At 43.7% G+C, this 18,142-nt stretch overlaps 1 protein-coding gene across 9 annotated transcripts in view; it reads left to right on the top strand.

The window, feature by feature from the left end:
• DAB1 (DAB adaptor protein 1) overlaps window positions 1-18,142 on the top strand; it is a 1,108,242-nt gene that overhangs the window by 950,358 nt on the left and 139,742 nt on the right. For all 9 annotated transcript variants that reach the window (XM_078073084.1, XM_078073083.1, XM_078073085.1 and 6 more), the window contains one exon: window positions 14,686-14,825. In XM_078073084.1, the coding sequence (XP_077929210.1) occupies window positions 14,686-14,825 (140 nt within the window). The remainder of the gene's footprint in view (window positions 1-14,685; window positions 14,826-18,142) is intronic.

An 18,142-nucleotide genomic window follows, 5' to 3' on the forward strand; every position in this document is an offset into this window, starting at 1 on the left:
CCTGCACACAGCTGGGATGTGAAAGTCACCAGGTTCCACCGGCTCTGTGGCCATCACAGATTAGGACGACATTGTATCAGGAAGTGACTCTGCCTTCCACTCAGGTCCTGAAGCCAAAACTCCCCCGCTGTTACTTGCTTCCTCCCTTTTCCTGCCTCCCGCATGGACAGTCTGCGGGGAAACCCTATCTGCCATTCCTCCAAGGTCTGTTTTGATTCCGCCCCCCTCCTCCATATCTGCTGCCATCCTTCTCATCCCGTCTTGCAGCCGGACTACACAATGACTCTGGCTTCGACTTTGTCCCCTTTGGCCAGAGAACCGTCAGAGAAGTTTTTTACAACTTGTGAGTCATATGCCTGCCTGATGGCCCCCAATGGCTCTCACTTGCACTTGGAGCCAGATCCCCTACTCCTTGTCCTGCCTCCTAAAGCAGCATGGGAAGGAGCCCCGGCTCCCTCTTTGCAGCCACGTCCCACCTCCTCCTCCCCCTTGATTTCTCCAGTCAGATCACACTGGCTTCTCTCTGTTTTGTAAACAGGCCAGACACATTCCCTTCTGGCTCCGCTGCCCTTTTCTCATTGTTCACATCTCCTTTCAAATGTCATTTCTATAGAAGTGCCTTCGTGGGCCAGCCAGCCTATCTCGATGAATCCTCCGACCCCCCCCCAACCCTGTCTCCGTCACTCTTCATTTCATCAGACTGTTTTATCATCTCCATAACACTTTTCCCTATCTGGAACGATCTTGTTCATTATTTATTTACTGGCTTATTATCTTCCTTCCCCTTTTAGATCAGAAGCTCTAGGAGAGCAGGGGCTTGCTTTTTTCCCTGTTGTTCACGACTGTACCCTGGCCCCTGGGGCCAGTGCTACATAGGAGGCATTCGACACATGTTTGTGGTGTGGACGAATATTCAGTGGACTCTGTTAAGAGACCCAGAGGTGTCAGGGCTGGGCCCGTGCCCTTGCATTCATTACTAGCGATGTCGGGGGCACTTAGTCACTGTCTCTTCCGGCACATTCCACTTAAAACCTGCATCACTGAGATTTATCTCTGAGTTTAATCAAATGTAATTTATATTGCAGCCTTCTCAGTAAATAATTGATTTGCCCTCTCTGTTGTCTTCATCACAAATACTTCTTTGTACTCTAAAGAAATAATTTAATCAGTCGTTAGTATACACAGCCCTCTTGTTTAGAAGGCAGATGGAAGATAAAGCATGAGCCTTGCTCACACCAGAATATACCAGGACCAAAATAATCTCCCTTAAAAAATAGTCTGAAAACAAGTTGGCAGCAGAGACACCCAATTAAATCCTCTTGTTTTTTTCTAATGGAGATGACCCCATGGAAGTTGTAGCTGCCGCAGAAGGAAGTTCTTGGCCAATTGCAGGCTGCATGTGAAAATAGAAACCCTTGTCCATCTGTGATTTAATTAACCTCTGTCTGGGTCCAAGAGCAGGCTTTCACATTCCGAGTGTTCACGCACATTGGGTGAGAACTCCAAACCAGGGGTTCGGCTGCTGTGGGCTGCGCTGTCACCTCAGCTCGCTGAATAAATCCCATTCTCCTGCTTCTCTCTCCTTTGCTCAGTCGCCTGGCTTCCCGTGGGCAACATGGCCTGAGCTTACAAGGATTCTTTTGTAATCCAAATCACACAAACAACCTTCCTTTGCCCTCCGGTGTTTCTCCCAAAGAAAGACATCGGGAGGGGTAAAATGTGCATTTGTTTTCACACATGTGTCTATTTTGAACCCACACTTTTCTGGAGTGGAAGAAGGGGAGGGGAAAATAATGAAGCATCTACACTGATACTCCAGGGAGGCATCCTCACAGGGAAAATCCATCTCTCCACTGTCTTTAGGAGGAATTCTCAATATTGTATTTGTTTGCACTGTTTTTAACTGGAAACATCGTAACTGTCTGATGATAGGGGGGTTGGTTAGATGAATTATGATACATCTATATGATGGGATATTATGCAGCCACTAAGAATCATGTTACAAAAAATATCAATATGGAAGAAAATGCATAATGCATTGCCAAATGGAAGAAGCAAGCTACAGATTTATAGCATGAAAACATTTTTGAGAAGTGTGTATTTGTGTGTGTGTATACACTTAGGAAAAAGTTTGGGAGAGCATATACTCCAGTGAAACCATTGATACCCCCGGAAGGTATTATGGGTGACTTTCCCCCCTTTTTTCCTCTCTTGAATTTTCCAAATTGTAAGGTTTGAGCATGTTTCACTTTGTAACTAGAAAGAAAAAAAAAGCCGTTGTTTTAAAGAATGGAAGTAGAAAAGGTTTAAAAATATATCTGTTATTTTTCATTGAAAAACAAAATTGTCTTCACTTGTCATCAGCTTCCAGGGTTTTGTAAATGCCTAGTGTCTGCTCTGGTGTGCATTTGCCACAGGGGTGGTGGGAGTGGAGGGGCGCAAATCGTGAATTTCGGGAAAGCAAACCCCACAGTACCTCCTAGATCCGGTGCTAGTGAGGATGCCCCTGGGGAGTGGCTGGTCACTCCACTCACTCCTGCAGACTCACCTGCCCGGGATGGCTGGTGAACACTCAATATTTTTGCCAGGGGCCTTTGCCGTGCATTTGGTGAGAGGGTGTTAGTCCTGGATGTACCTTCTCAATCAGGCTTTGTCTCATGGAACGTCAGCCTCAGTTTACATTATGTGAGCTTTGCCCCCGAGCCCTCCTCCTGTCACCCTTGGCTTATTGTGGGCTGGCACTTGCTGGCTTACCTCTCCACATCATGACCCCCTGTCTTTCAGAACACTCTCCCTCAAATGCATTGATTTTGTGCGGGGCTTTGATCAGGTTCCCAGGAAAACAATGGCAGACGCAGAGATTGGCTCTGGGGAGCTTACTGGGGAATGCCCCAGAATCAGCCCCGATGGGGACAGTCAGGTGGCAGGACTGGGCAGAGCCAGGAGCTGGGCTGTGATGCAGCTGCGGCCCAGACCTCAGCTGACGCCACTGTTCCGCAGGGAGCTCTGCTCTGCCCTTCAGCACTGTCACAAATCTGCAAATGGAGGCCAGGGACTTGGACTTTTATACCCACACATATAATCACCCCATTGATTGGATCTTAGCTACAGGGACCATGGTGAGTGAGGTGAGAGCTACTCCATTTTCCTGGGTCTCTCTCATGTATACAGGAGGAGTATGTGTTACTAAACTTGTGTTTTTCTCCTGTTACTCTTTTATTACAGGAGGGTCTCAGCCAAGAACCTGCAAGGATAGAGAAAATTATGATTTTTTTTTCCCTCCCCCGACACCCTAATTGAAGGAAAACATCATTTCTGATACCATCAAATAACAAAAATCAAAACTTTGGGTCATTTAAGTGCTCAAAGAAATACTACAATCTGTACTTAAATGCTTCTGAAGAACTTTTAGCCTTTTAAAAGTTATATGGCACTTTAATACAGAACTGCAGAAGTACAGAACAAAACATCCAGGTGTGAGGTGAGGGCAATATGACTCTCTTTGGTGGAAGGCAGTTCTCTGAGAGCAACTCACCCCAGAGCCTTCCTAAGCCAGCACATCACCTGGGGGGGATGAGCCTTCAGACCCGAAACTGGTCTGGGAGACACACCTCATGTAGCCTGCAGTCCACAGGAAAGGGATGAAAATATTGTCAACATGTGATACTGGCCAGGAGCTGCCCAGCTGTGCTGGATGCTTCAAATATATGATTGCATTTACAGTAATCCTACAAGGGGAGTGTTGCTGTCCTCCTTTGCAGAGTTGAAGTGACTTGCTCTAGCCTGAGTCTTCTGAATGTCAAAGCCAGCTGAGAACCCCCATCTGGAAGCTGTTCTTCCCCCTTCCTTACTCTGCCCTGCCCCCACCCCTTTGGTATGTTATCTGCATCCCTCTGCCTTCCTCCATGCAGCACTGTTCCCCTAATAGGACACTTTAGGTTGCAAATGACAGAAACAAAGATAAATGCTGGGGCTCTAGCTTCAGACCAGTCCTCCCCTGCCCTCTGTGCTCCTGCTTCTACCCAGCCCAAATCTTCACAATCGCTTCCTTAAAACATCTTCTGATTAACTCCATGTGCTGTTTGGCACTCCTGGCTCTGCCTTGTCCTAGCTCTGTCCTCTCGGGCCAGGCTTTACCCTCTTGGAGCCTCAATGTTCTCATCTGTAAGAAGGGGCTAATAATGCATACCATGCTCAGTTGTTGTAAAGGAATGAAGGCATGATCAAGAAGGATGTACATATCCTTTAAAGCCTTGTCCATGCTTTGGTCTGACCCTCGTGGCAACACACACTAGTTTAGTTTGTCTCTTGACCACCAGGAAAAAGACACAAGCCCCACCGTCAAACATCCAAGCAGCCAATAGTGTGTGCTGTCCTCAGAGAGACAGGGCAGGGCAATGCCTTTCAGAGAACAGGCTCTCAGTAAGCAGGCATGGACAAATATAGCTGCAGATGAGAAGCTAGACTGGATGGTCCTGGATAGGCCCAAGTTAGGAGGATACACCAAGCTCCTCGGTCTCCATGGAAGGGGCTTCAGAAGGTCTCAGCCACAAAGAATTACAGATAACTTTACAATCTTAAAATCGGGAGGTTTCTCTGTTTTTCCCAGCAGGGGGAAAGAAACAGAAAAAGAAACAGAAATAAGTACTAGTGGACTTTAAATAAAAAGGAAATGAAAGAAGGACCAACTATCCGAGCGTAAGGATTGGGTCACTTGTATGGAGGTCCCTGCTTTACACTTCATTTGTTCCTAATCTGACTCAGCCTCAGAATCCTAGGCCAGTCTTTGAAAATGCAGATTCCCAGTACTCGAACTAGAATCTTTGGAATCTTAGTACTGGCTTTACCTGGGAAGATGCCAATGGATTCCAGATGCTCTTTATAGAGAGCTCTTTTCAGAAGTACCAGTGAAGAACATCTTTTTAAGAGAATGTGTGCATGAATAAGAGGTTGAATATTAATTTGGCTCTTTAATTAGTTTACCTTTTAGCAATAATGACAGCAACCATGTTCATAAAAGCACATTTTAACAGCCCCCTAAGTGTGTTGTTCCCCTCATTCTGCTCGCCACCCAGCTAGTTAATTACACAAAATCAGCATTCTCTCCTACGCAGCCAGTATACATAATTATTTGTCCATTGCAAATCAACACCTGGATAATTGCAAGATAGAATTCTGAATAAAATAAGTTATCTCTGCTGCTGGGCTCTGAAATTCCCCCCACAATCTGTTCTTAAATCGGACAACATAACAGAAAATAGAGCTCTTTCGGCAATGAACAGAATCATGTTGGACAGGCTGGGGGAGAAAAAAAAAAACCTCTTTGAAATTTTCTTATCATCAAGATGGATGGCCTGGTAATTCAGATAGATATGCAGAAGGAAGGAGGATGTCTCAGTTTGGGTATTGTGTTAATAATTCATAAGGTGATCTCCTGATTGCCTTCAGGAAGGAACATCCTGTTCCTAATTGCGCCCTTATTCCTAGGCAACCAAAAATATTTCCCAAACAGCTGGGACCATCACTCCTACTGCAATAGGCTTTGCTCTGGTTCGCTTTGGGCCACTGGTGCTTAATGTGAAATATATTATTTGGGGAGGAGGAAGGTAATAAATATTACTGAATGACTATGATGTGCCAGGGAGTGTGCTAAGAGTGAAATGTGTGTTGTTTTATATAATCCTTCTGACTGTCCTAGAGAGCAGTGCAAATAACTGCAGTGTTTTACAGATGGAGAAGCTAACATTCAGAAAAGTTAAATAACCTTTCCAGTATGACACATATGAAGTTGCAGAGCTACTGAAAGGCCACTGGACTCCAAAGAGTTAGGCACCGTGCCCCTCACTGGCCGTGTGGCCTTGTGTCAATGACCTGACTTCCCTATGCCCCAGCCCCCCTCTCCAAGGTATGGTGATTCTTCAGTAAGACAGTTTATGAAAATGGGACAGGCTCATCTTCAGGGATCAACCAGCTTTTTACCCTTCCTTCCAAATCCTGGCCCCCTTATTATGGACTGAATATTGGTGTTTACTGCCTCACCCCCAGCCACCCAAGAAAATTCATACCTTGAAGCCCTAACCCCCAATAATTGGAGGTGGGGCCTTTGGGAGGTAATTAGGTTTAGATTATGTCAGGAGGGTCCACCCCTGATGGGATTAGTGCCCTTGTAAGAAGAGGAAGAGAGATAGCACACTCACTCCGTCTACCATGGGAAGACACAGTAATCTGCAAGCCAGGAAGAAAGCTCTTTCCCAGAACTGAATCAGCCAGCACCTTGGTCTTGGGCTTTCAGCCCCCAGCCTGTTGTTCAAGCCACCCACTCTATGGGATTTTTGTTACAGCAGCCCGAACTGACTGAGACACTTCCTTAGATGTTTAAGTATCTATCTAAACCTAGAAGTGAACCCTCAGCTCAGTGTAAGGAATTTGTTGAAGTTGACCTCCGCTAGACAGGGAAATGCTCTTAACTATCGGAAGTTAAAAGAACTCACAGCCAGGCTGACCACATTAGAAGAAAACACAGCAAAACACTTATCTTGGCTCTTGTGTGGGTTCCTGTGGCCGGGCTCATTACAATCTGTGATGAGTTGGGGGGATAAAGAGAAAATAATCTTGGGTGTGAAGTATCTTTCATGTGGCCATTAGCAGTCTTTAGTGAACAGCCCGGAATGGGAGGCATGTGTTACTCTAGTGGATTCTGTGGGCTCTCTGCTCAGTGTCATAAAAAATGCTAATTGCCTGCTTCCTCTGGACCCTGACTTCTGACGGAGCGCTGTTAGCTGAAGCTTCTGCAAGGTCACTCCCCATGTGGGACGTCCACATTGGCAGCACCTTCTGCTCCAAGACAGGGTCTCGGTGTTCTTCCTGACAGCAGCTTTGAGGACCGTTCAGAACGGGGAACTTACTCAGTGCCCTGGGGACTGCCGCGATTTAAATTCTGAGGAGCAGCATTTCCTGGGTTATAAGGGGAGCAGGTCTATGATGAGGTTGAGAAACTCTCTTCCTTAATGACTCAACGCAAAGGCAACCTTAAAATAACCGTGAGTGTGACATTTACTTTATCCCATTTGGGATTTTATTACTTGGAGACAAAGTGAATCACACAAACAGAATGGATTTGAAATAGGGTCTGTATGGAAGGGGTGTTTAGTGACCCTTTACACTTCCCTGTAGTGATTCTGACTCCAAGAGTCCACTTGCCTCTTTTAAGGAAAGAAAGAAATTCATTCATTTATTCAATTATTCAGTAGAGCTGGGCACTGCAGTTCCACTCTGTGCCAGGCACCATGCTAGGTTCAGAAACCAGAGATGAATCACCCCCAGCCCCTGCCTTGGTGGAGCTCAAGCGCAGAGAAGGAGGCATGAAGACAAAGTCAATGAGGTGCCATGGATACTGTGACAGATGCTGTGAGAGAATATTGTGTTAGGAAAATGCTGCGCTCTGATCTTGGTCAACAATTCCATCACAACTCCCTATATTCTGGCACCTACAGACTGAGCATAAGGCTGGATTTAAACAGATTTCTACAGATGAGATTAAGTCATTGCGAGAATGCAAGGGGATTATCAGGAGAGTGCTATGGAGGCATCTCAGAGGGGACCTCCCAGATAGACCCCTGGGATCCGAGGAGCCCTGGGCACATGGTCCTGTGCTGAGGCCTCAGGTGTGGGCGGTGGTGGAGAGAGATAGGGCAGGGCAATGCCTTTCAGGCTCAGACAATAGCAGGTGCAAAGGTGCAGAGCTCAGCCTGCATTGCACATAGTAGGGCTTGTTGGAGGATCTGGGTAAAGGCCAGAAGGTGAGAGATAAGGGGGAAAGGGGCCCAATGTGAGGCTGATGAGTTCAAGAGGGGCCTTTGGAGTATATAAAGAGGTTAATTTTAGTTGGTGGGGAATGGGGATAGGGAAGGAGGGGTGCTCTCCTCCCCCCACCCCCCAAAAAAGCCCTCATAACAGAAGGTGTACTTGACCTGAAGGTACACTTGAAACATTTATCAAAGAGACAAGGCAAGTCAGAGAGGAGGAAACAGCAGGGGCCAAGGGCACGGAGAAGCCTGGCCCGGAGGACTGGAGTTGAAGCCAAAATGAGATAGGGAGGAGAGGGAGGCTGCCTGTTGCAGGCAGGGTGAAGTCAGTGCCTCCAGATGCTTAGAGTGATGTATGTGCACCCCACCGACCCTCAGCGGCCATAAAAGACAGCAGCCGCTAGGATGACCAGCAGTCCATTGTTAAATTAGAAACGGACCATTCTTGGAAACCCAAATGCCTTACTGTGATTGTAGGTTTGCCGTGACTCCCTGAGGATCTTTCAGGTTGTTATTTCTCAGGGAAATCCGCAGGGAAGCATTATGAGATGCAGACCCCTGCAGGGTATGCAAGATAATCTGCTGGGGATGTGGGAAGTTATTAGACATCTCTTTATGTTTGGTTCTAAACTAAAACATTTTAAGACTGAATGAGCTTTAATAATATTAATGCACAGATTGTAGGTAGTACATGTATGTAAGTTATACAGAAATATACCTATTTTCGATGTACAGGCTCAACAGTATTTTACTGATAGAGACATGGGATTAAAAATAAAAACCCAAACCCTGGAAGTCCTGGTTCTGTGGACTTGGGCAGACCTTTGTTTCAGTCCTGGCTCTAGCACTAATCTAGATGTATCAGGTTAGGCATTGTGACTGCTCGGAATTTCTGTTTCTAGAAAGGGACCCAGTAGATTGAGTTGACCCAGATACAGGCCATCCTCAAAGATGACTGGGTCCCTCCCACTAGACTCAGAGTCTCAATGGATGGTATTTAGGAATCTGTGATTTGGGGTTTGGGGCTTGGGGTTTTGTTTTTTACAGGTGATTGATTCTCCATTATATTAGAAAGAAAAAATGTCTGCAGTAGCCCACTGGCTTGTCGCCTGGCATGTAACTCCCCGAGTGCAGGGCTGTTTGTTTTGTTCGCTGCTGTATCTCTAGCACCTTAGATCACATAGTGGGTACACAATATATGTTGACTCCATGAATGAGGGAATGCATGGTCAATCCATCATGCCCAGATGTTGTGTCAGTGTTATTTAAACCTTATCCTCACAACAGAAAGGATCATGAAGAGCTCCTGGGGCCTACAGAACAGAGCCCAAAAGCTCCAGGGCCCCAGGAGTAGGCCCCCACAGCCTTGGCCAGCATCATGTGAGGCCTGTGCTCTAACACGGTGCTTCCCAAGCATGTCTGTTGACCCAGGCTCACCCCAGACCAATCTACCCAGAATCTGTGGGGTACTATTTTTAAAAGCTCCCAAGGTGATTCTAAAACTAGCTAGGGCTGAGAAATACTCAAGACTAGAGTAACCCAATGACTCACCTTTTCTCTGAATATCATCATACTTTTGGCTCTTCTGGAAGTTTCTCCCTTTCCTGCCTGATGAACACTGATTCCTCACCAAGCCTCCTTCAAATGTCATTTCACGCCTGTAGCTGTTCCTAATCTTCTCCCCACCAAACAAGTAATTTCTTCTCCCCTCAGCTCTCTATGACCTTCACAGCCCTGGTCATATTTAATAAAGCTCTGTGTGTCCCCTCCTGAAATGTGGCTTCCTCCAGAAAGGAGAGGGGACTCTTTCCACACACCTAGGTACCACAGAAAGATAGCACACTGCCTAGCACAAAGAACACCCTGGGGCAGGGCAGTACATAAATGGTGATATGGTGATGATATAACTCAGGTGACCACACCACTGATTATCCAAACTGGGATAATTTTGAGAGCGGTAGGATGATAGTAGTAGTAGTAGTGTCAGGACAGAAGGTGTAAACAGGGATTGTCCCAGGCAAGCTAGAAGTACGATCACCCAGATGACAGTGGTCAACTTTGGTTGAGCCCCGACTGCTAGTCACTGTCTTATGTTGCTATCTATGGGTCACTTCTTTGACCTACACAATGACCCAGTGTGGGAGCGATGGTTATTAGCTACTCTTCACAGAAGAAAGACACTGTGGCAGACATGGAAGGGAACTTACCCAACACAACACAATGAGGGGAGTGGGTGGGAGAGCTGGGACCAGAATGCCGGTCCTTGGAATCCAGAGCTCTTGTTTGGGGCCATTACACCCTGTTGCCTCCCAGGGGAAGATCTCAGGTCTTGGCATGGGACAAGATGAGATTCTGTTCCCAGCTCAGCTTGCAGTAATTTTAGTTACCTCTCTGGCTTTGGTTTCTTCATTCATAGAATGATGACAATGCCTATTTCCAGTAACCCTGGAGGAGTAAGGGGAATAAGGTCTGAAAAGATCAGGCACAGTGTGTGTGTTTATAAGGTACTTGTCTTAGGAGTAAGATAGCTGCCAGTTTACTGTAGGCTCCATGAGACATCTTTTCAAATAGCTATGATACAAAGTAAAAAGTGGCAAGTACCATAACAGAGTATGGAGTAAGGTCAACCAATGCCAAAGAGCCTACTGGTTAAAAGCATGAAATTTTTCATAACACCTGGGTTCAATCTCAGGCTGTCAGATTTGACTATGTCAGATTTTCTTTTTATTATTTTTCTAAGATTTTATTATCTTTTGAGTAATCTCTACACCCAGTGTGGGGCTTGAACTCACAACCCCGAGATCAATGTTGTATGCTCTTCCGACTGAGCCAGCCAGGTGCCCCGACTATGTCAGATTTGAATAGAGTTTCTCCAGAGAAGATATGCAAAAGGACAATGAGCACAAGAAAAGATGCTCACCATCACTAGTGCTGAGGAGCATGCAAAAACAAAACTCTGATATCACTAAACACCCGTAAGGATGGCAAAAGCAAAAAAGACAAACAGAAGTATTGGCAAGAATATCTGGTAGAGAAACTGAAACCCTCATACTTTGCAGGTGGGATTATAAACTGGTACAGCCACTTTGGAAAAACACTTTGATAGTTTCTCAAAAATTTAAAGGTAGAGTTACCATATGACCCAGTATTATACCCAAGAGAGAAGTGGTACTCAGGGAGAAGTGGTATGATACTAAGAATTGAAAAATATGCCCCCCAGGAACTGATACACAAATGGCATAGTAGCCCCCAAATAGAAACAACCTGAATGTCCATCAACTGATGTGGTGCTTCGATACAATGGAATATTATTCAGCCAGAAACAAAGGAATATGAAATACTGGCCCATGCTATAACATGCAGTAACCTTGAAAATGTGATGAGAAGTGAAAGAAGCCGGTTACAAAGGACCACACATTGTGTGATACCATGTATATGAAATGCAGTTTGCCTCCAGAATAGGCAAATCCATAGAGACAGCAAATGGACTAGTGGTTGCCTGGGTTGGTTTGGGGGAGGTGGGGAGTAACTGCTAATGGATGCAGGGCTTCTTTGGGGGGTGATGAAAATGTTATGCAGTTAGCTAGCAATGATGGTGGTATGACTCTGTGAATGTACTAAAACCACTGAATTACATTCCTTACAAGAGGGAATTGAATGGTATGGGAATTATATCTCAATAAAGCTGCTATTTAAAAAATTCTGGCTCTGCTGTTGGTTATCTTCCATAAAATAGGGCAGGTGACAGAGTCTAACTTAAAGAGCAGGTGTGAGGATCACATGAGAGATGGCATGTAGAATCTTGGCACAGCGACTGGTAGAGTGAATGTTCGATAATTGATAGTGACAATGTTGATGATTTTCCTGAAACACGTGTCCTTTCTTTTGTCCATCCTGAAGCATAGGGTCAGTGGTGCTTTCAGCAAAACAGGCTGGGGATTCGTGATGACTTGGGACGCATGAAGACTGACCCTTACCCTAATACCCTTACATCGTGTGGGTCTCTGATGGAATAGCCTTATGGCTCTGATATCTGTTATTTATTTCTTAACTAATATAACTGAGACCTTGCTCAAGATGTGCTCATGAAAAATTACCCTTTTAATGGTGGAGCCTTTAATGAGAAACTGGATTATCTACTGCATAAGTGCCCTTCATACAAATTAGCTTGGCCCTGGGTCCTAATCTAAATTGGGCTCCTTCCTTTCCTCTAAATGGCCTGATATTTTCTTATTAATCTCTGTCCTCGTTCACCTGATCTGGCTCTGCCTCCTTATGAAGCGTCCTCCTTGGTAGAGCTCTATGCCTTGACAAATGTTTCTTAAGGCTGTCTTTGTATCTGACTCGTGGATGTTTCCTGGGACATGATGCGGAGGCTGGAAGTTGTTTGTTCCATTTTCAAGCTGTCTCTCCAGTGGAGTTTTAATGCTGCCAATGTATTAGGTATCAACGGATTTGGGCCAGGTGAGTTTTGATACAATATAAAGATGGGGAAGTCAGGTAGAATGAGAAGCAATTAATCCTGGTGGTTAAGAGCACAAACTTGAAAACACAGAACACATGGAAAACCAGAAACCTGGGCTTTGGCATCAGACAGATCTGGGTTCAGGTCGCACTTAGTAATTTTGAACAAGTTACTTGGCCTCTCAGATGTTCAATTTAGATCCTCATTTATAAAAACCTGAATGACAGTAACTATGTCTAGGGTTATTTCTGGGGCTAAACAAGTTGGTGTATACAATGCACTTTGAACAGAACCTGATAAATGCTACCTATACGTAAAGCTTGGAGAAGTCCTACACAGTGAAAGGGATTTGATTGGTGACTGAAATAGTGCCATGTGTTGAAGAGGCAGAGATGGTATTTGGGACAGAGTAACATAACCTTCCCAAGAACCAGAGCAAACCATAGGCCACTCCTGCCCAACAATGCATGATAATGCAGAGAGAGGTGACATGTCGGTCCACAGCTGTGTTGTTGAGCTAGATGTCTGTACAGGGTGCATCATGGCAAGTGTCTTCTTTGTTCTTAGCTTTAGTCTCTGACATCTGCCCTCACAGAATCCTGAGGCTGAATTTTTACATTGATTATAGGTTCTGACTAATCATCCCTGTGTTATTTCTGCTTTGTGGAATATAATTCAAAGGCTTGCATATACCAGGAGTCAGCAAGGGTACAGTGGGAAAAAGCACCAGCTGGAAATCAGGGGTTGGCTTTGCAGACATTTCTCCTTTGTGCCCTCCTTGCCTCAGCATCGTATCTTCTACGTGCTTCTTTCACTGGGCTGGTAATAGTGTCGACAGCTACCATTTTCTGAGAACTTAGCATGTGAATCCGTGCTTCGCACATACTCTCCTCTAGAAGTTACTATTCACGATAAATCTGAATGTAGATATTTTATCCACATTTGACAGATGAGCAAACCGAGGCTCCACAGACAGTTTAGTTGGTTTTCAAGTGAGAAAGGCATGATTTGAAATGAGGATGTCCAACTAAAGCTGCTACCTTCTTACACAACTAACATAGTGCCTTGCACGTTTTTATTTTCAGTCACCAGAATCTTGAGCTTGTAGGGGCACAGACTTTGTCTTACACGTCTGTTGCAGTGAGTTACAGCATCTGGCACAGAGGAGACCCTCAGTGAGGGACGATGGAATAAATAAATGAACCGCAAGTTTTTTTCAGTAGAAAAGCATTATGCTGTGGTTAACTATTGCTGTTGTTTTTCCTCTGTTTTCAGCTTAAATAATTCTCAATTCACATTATGGAAAGGCCTTAATTTGCACGTCATATAGATAAAAGGAAGTAGGCTGGGTTCTCTCTCATGCGCTCAGCCCAAAGTTTCTGCCCCATGACGGCAGGCTTGATGGAGGAGGTATTGGAAGTTCAAGTTCATGATGTTCTTGGACATGAGTATCAGAAGACTAGGGTGCTCTAGGTCTTAAGAACCACATGTGCAAACTTTATGAAAGTTTGATGATACTAGAAATTTTAATTCCTGTGCATTCATCTTTTTTTCTGACTGGGTGAACTTGGGACAAGCTCCTCAAATTCTGTGACCTTCATCCTCATTATCTAGAAAATGGATATGGTTGAGTTTTTACAAAGAGTGGGGATCAAGTTTATAAAACATCTCCCATGAAACACTCAGTTCACAGAAACTTTACTGTCCTTATTTTATGTGGATGTATTTGAACGTCTGGTTGACATGTCCTAGCAAAATATTATGTTAATAATTACTGAGAAAGGCTGTTGCAGGATATGGGCCCACCATACCAAGTCGCCTATTTATACACACACATGAGCTAGCAGAAGAGATATTGTAAAACCATTTTTTTGATAATTGTCCCTGGGTCATTACTTGATACAAAGCAATTACTCTGGAGTCCCACCATAAAACAGCCCATGGAATTGGGTGTAAGAAGATCTTGGACCCTGGCCAAACTCATATTAAATGCTGGAAATGCCAAAGAGGCTCAGTGCTAATACTATTCTAACAAGAATGTCAGACATGAACTCTTAGTAGGTGATTATTATTTGTGGAATACCTGGTGTGTATCAAACTCTGTATTGGGCTCCTTAAACATGTTGTCTGATTTAATTATCTTAATGCCCCACTGGGTTGGTTATTTTTAACTCTTTTCTTTTTCTCTTGCCTGAGAAAACAGAGGCTCAGAGAAAAATAACTTGCCTCTGGATTTAAAAGGATAGAGTCAGAATTTGCATCCAGGAGAACTAGCATTCTTTTCTACTCGGTCCAGTGATTTGACTTTCTTAGAACATAAATGAAACCAGAGAACGAATCTCAATACTATGGGTATTTAAAGAGAGTGGGACCTGAATGCTTACATGCCTGAATCCTGCTTTTCTCTGTTTTTAGGTCAGGATCGCAGTGAAGCCACTTTGATAAAGAGGTTTAAAGGTGAAGGGGTCCGGTACAAAGCCAAGCTGATCGGGATTGATGAGGTTTCTGCGGCTCGGGGAGACAAGTTATGTCAAGATTCCATGATGAAACTCAAGGTGCTTTGCAAACATTTTACTTTCAATATCACAGATTTTATAGGACTGAGGGAAGGGAGTGATTATGATCATTATGATAAAACTCTTTACTTATTCATTTAGTAGTAAATTACTTGGTTCACTGATGAATCACTGCATGTATTCATTGGGAAGAGATTTCAATTGTTATGAAAATGTTTATTGAGCACCTACTATGTGGAGATATTTTGCTGGGGGCCCAGTTTTATAACTTCTGAGCATATCATCTTTTATTCAATGTTATCTTCATTGCACAATGCCTGCAAAAAGAAAAGTAAAATTGTCAAATTTTATAGTCCCTCAGATTTTATGAATCTTTGCCCCTTTGTTATTTTTTAATACATTTTAAATATTTTACCATATGATAAATATGGTAAAAGATGCTATGTTAAGATAAAAGCTAATTTTATTCATTCTTATCATTCCTATTAATGTTTCCAAACACTTTGTAAAAGAGAAATATTTTTTAAAGTAATATGTAATGAGATTGTGGGATTTGGAGATATCACAGAGAAGTTTTTGATAGTAAATGCTTTAAAGAAGACCTTTTTATTGAGAAATCTAAGAAAGAAATTGGAAAAAATTAATATACACAATAAAATTATGTTATTAAATGGCCTTTAAAACATGAAAAAGAGCATTGTTTGCTCCCACATTCTGGTCTTCAAATAGTCTATGTTTCCTTCTTTTAAAAAGCAGTTTAAAACATTGAAAAAACAAATGAGTTAGCAGGAAGTCTATAAAATACCTGAAGCATTTAACACATATAATTTAAGTATCTTCCCAATTATAGAATTCACAAAATGTTCATTGTAAAATATTTCGAAAATACAGAAAAATATAAGGAGAAAAATTAAAGTCATCCATAATCCCACCACACAAAGAAAATCAATGTCTACATTTTTGTGTGTAACTTAATCTGTCTTTGTATTTGTATGTATATTATATGAATTATAAACATATGTAATACAATTGGAATTACTATTATACAGTCTTATATCCTGGTTTTTTTCCTCATCTAACACAATATTATGAGAATTTTTTTTCATATCTTCCAGTAGTCCCTCAGGACACAAGTTGGTCAGTGCAATTTTTTTAAGTGTAAGAAAGGAGGAAGAAAAGAAAAAATATATATGTATATATATGCAAGGCTGGCCAAGTTCCTCCAAGTACGAACTGGGACAGTATCTATAAAACACCCTCTAGTTGCCTTTCCTTTCCTATTTGCTTAATAAATCAGAGCTATTATTTTTATTTATACTATACAAATTTTCTCAGCAGTTTAACATGGATATCAGATGCTAAGTCTCCTTGTAGTATGGCTGTAGGAATCATCATTTTAAAAAAATCTTAATTTTCTTTCTTTTAATTTTTTTAAAAGATTTTATTTATTTATTTAAGAGAGAGAGAGCAAGCATGAGCTGGAGGGGAGAGGGAGAGAGAATCTGAAGCAGATTCTGTGCTTATCCCAGAGCCCAGCCACAGGGCTCGATCCCGTGACCGCGAGATCATGACCTGAGCCGAAACCAAGAGTCTGCTGCTTCACCAGCTGAGCCACCCAGGCACCCAAAAATCTTAATTTTCTTTTTTTTTTTTTTTTAAAGATTTTATTTATTTGACAGAGAGAAACACAGCGAAAGCGGGAACACAAGCAGGGGCAGTGGGAGAGGGAGAAGCAGGCTTCCCGCCGAGCAGAGAGCCTGATGCGGGGCTCGATCCCAGGACCCTGGGATCATGACCTGAGCCGAAGGCAGACGCTTAACCGACTGAGCCACCCAGGCGCCCCAAATCTTAATTTTCTAAACTGTGTACCCGTTATTTTTTTTTAGCTGTTACATAAGCAAACTTTATTTTAATAGTTATGTATCTAGGGGCGCCTGGGTGGCTCAGTTGGTTAAGCGACTGCCTTCGGCTCGGGTCATGATCCTGGAGTCCCGAGATCGAGTCCCGCATCGGGCTCCCTGCTCGGCAGGGAGTCTGCTTCTCCCTCTGACCCTCCCCCTCTCATGCTCTCTCTGTCTCTCTCATTCTCTCTCTCAAATAAATAAATAAAATAAAAAAATCTTTAAAAAAAATAGTTATGTATCTATTATAAAGTATACTAGAAAAAGGTGAAATCATGATTTGACAGATTATCACCTTGGGAAAGGTTAATGTTTTCTTTCTTTTCTTTTCTTTTCTTTTTTCTTTCTTTCTTTCTTTCTTTCTTTCTTTCTTTCTTTCTTTCTTTCTTTCTTTCTTTCTTTCCTCTCTCTCTCTCTCTCTCTCTCTCTCTCTCTCCCTCCCTCCCTCCCTCCCTTCCTTTCTTTCTTTCTATAATTAAGCAACGTTATGAGATTTTAGGGCAATCCAGTAATGAGCTCTCTTCTTCTGCTAAGCCCAAATCTGATAGGTAAGTAGATAACAAAGTCTGACAGGAGGAATTCTAAATTCCAGCCTTAGGACTGATAAATGCTGGAATGAGGGAGGTGACGTGGATACATGGACACAGTGAGCATCCTTGAAAGAAACAGGCTGTTCCACTTAGTTTGTGGAGCAGATGGGTAACTGCATCCCTTCCTATCCCCACCAGCCCCTGTCCAGCCCCAGAGTAGGACCTGTGATTCATTACTGAGATCAGACCAGAGTGCAGCCTCTCTACGAGTGGGTAGATGGCGGAGAGAACCCAAAAGAGACTGAGCCTGGAGTCCTCAGCCTCCCTCCAGACTCCCATCAGGTAGAGCCATGCCTTCTTCCCCAAGGAGACCCTAGTCAGCGATAAGGATGAAGGCCAAGATCTTCATTTTGCTGAAGTCCCTCCTTACTGAGTATGAGGCCAGGCAAATGAAGATTTGCTCCTGACAAATATTAACTGAAGGACATCAAGAAAAATCTCCCAACAGCCTGGTTCTCACCCAGAGCCACAAGTAAGTCTGCTAAGGAGCTGATGCTTCTTCTCCCAGCATCCTGGTAGATAGCCATTCACCAGGCACGTGTCCCAGAGCACCTTGTCGGCCAGCTGCCTTCATGGAAACGCTGAGGTCTAAGTGGCTTGGAGCAGGAGTCTGCCTCTGCACCCCAAAGGTTCTCTGTCCGCATTCACGTTGACTCAGGCTAGCTGGACCAGGCCTGGTGATGACTGCTGACCTTGTGCGTGTGCGTGTGTTACCTGCAGTGAGGTGCCCCATCTGTCATCCCTTAGAACTGTGAGGTCCCCAAAGCCCCGAGAATTTGTCCTGCCGTAACACACTCCTGTCAGATGCACTGAGCTCATTGAGGGGTTCTTGGTTCCCAGACAATTGTGTTTCATTATTTGCAAG

Source organism: Halichoerus grypus, chromosome 5 (genome assembly GCF_964656455.1).
Source record: "Halichoerus grypus chromosome 5, mHalGry1.hap1.1, whole genome shotgun sequence".
NCBI classification, from domain to species: Eukaryota; Metazoa; Chordata; class Mammalia; order Carnivora; family Phocidae; genus Halichoerus; species Halichoerus grypus.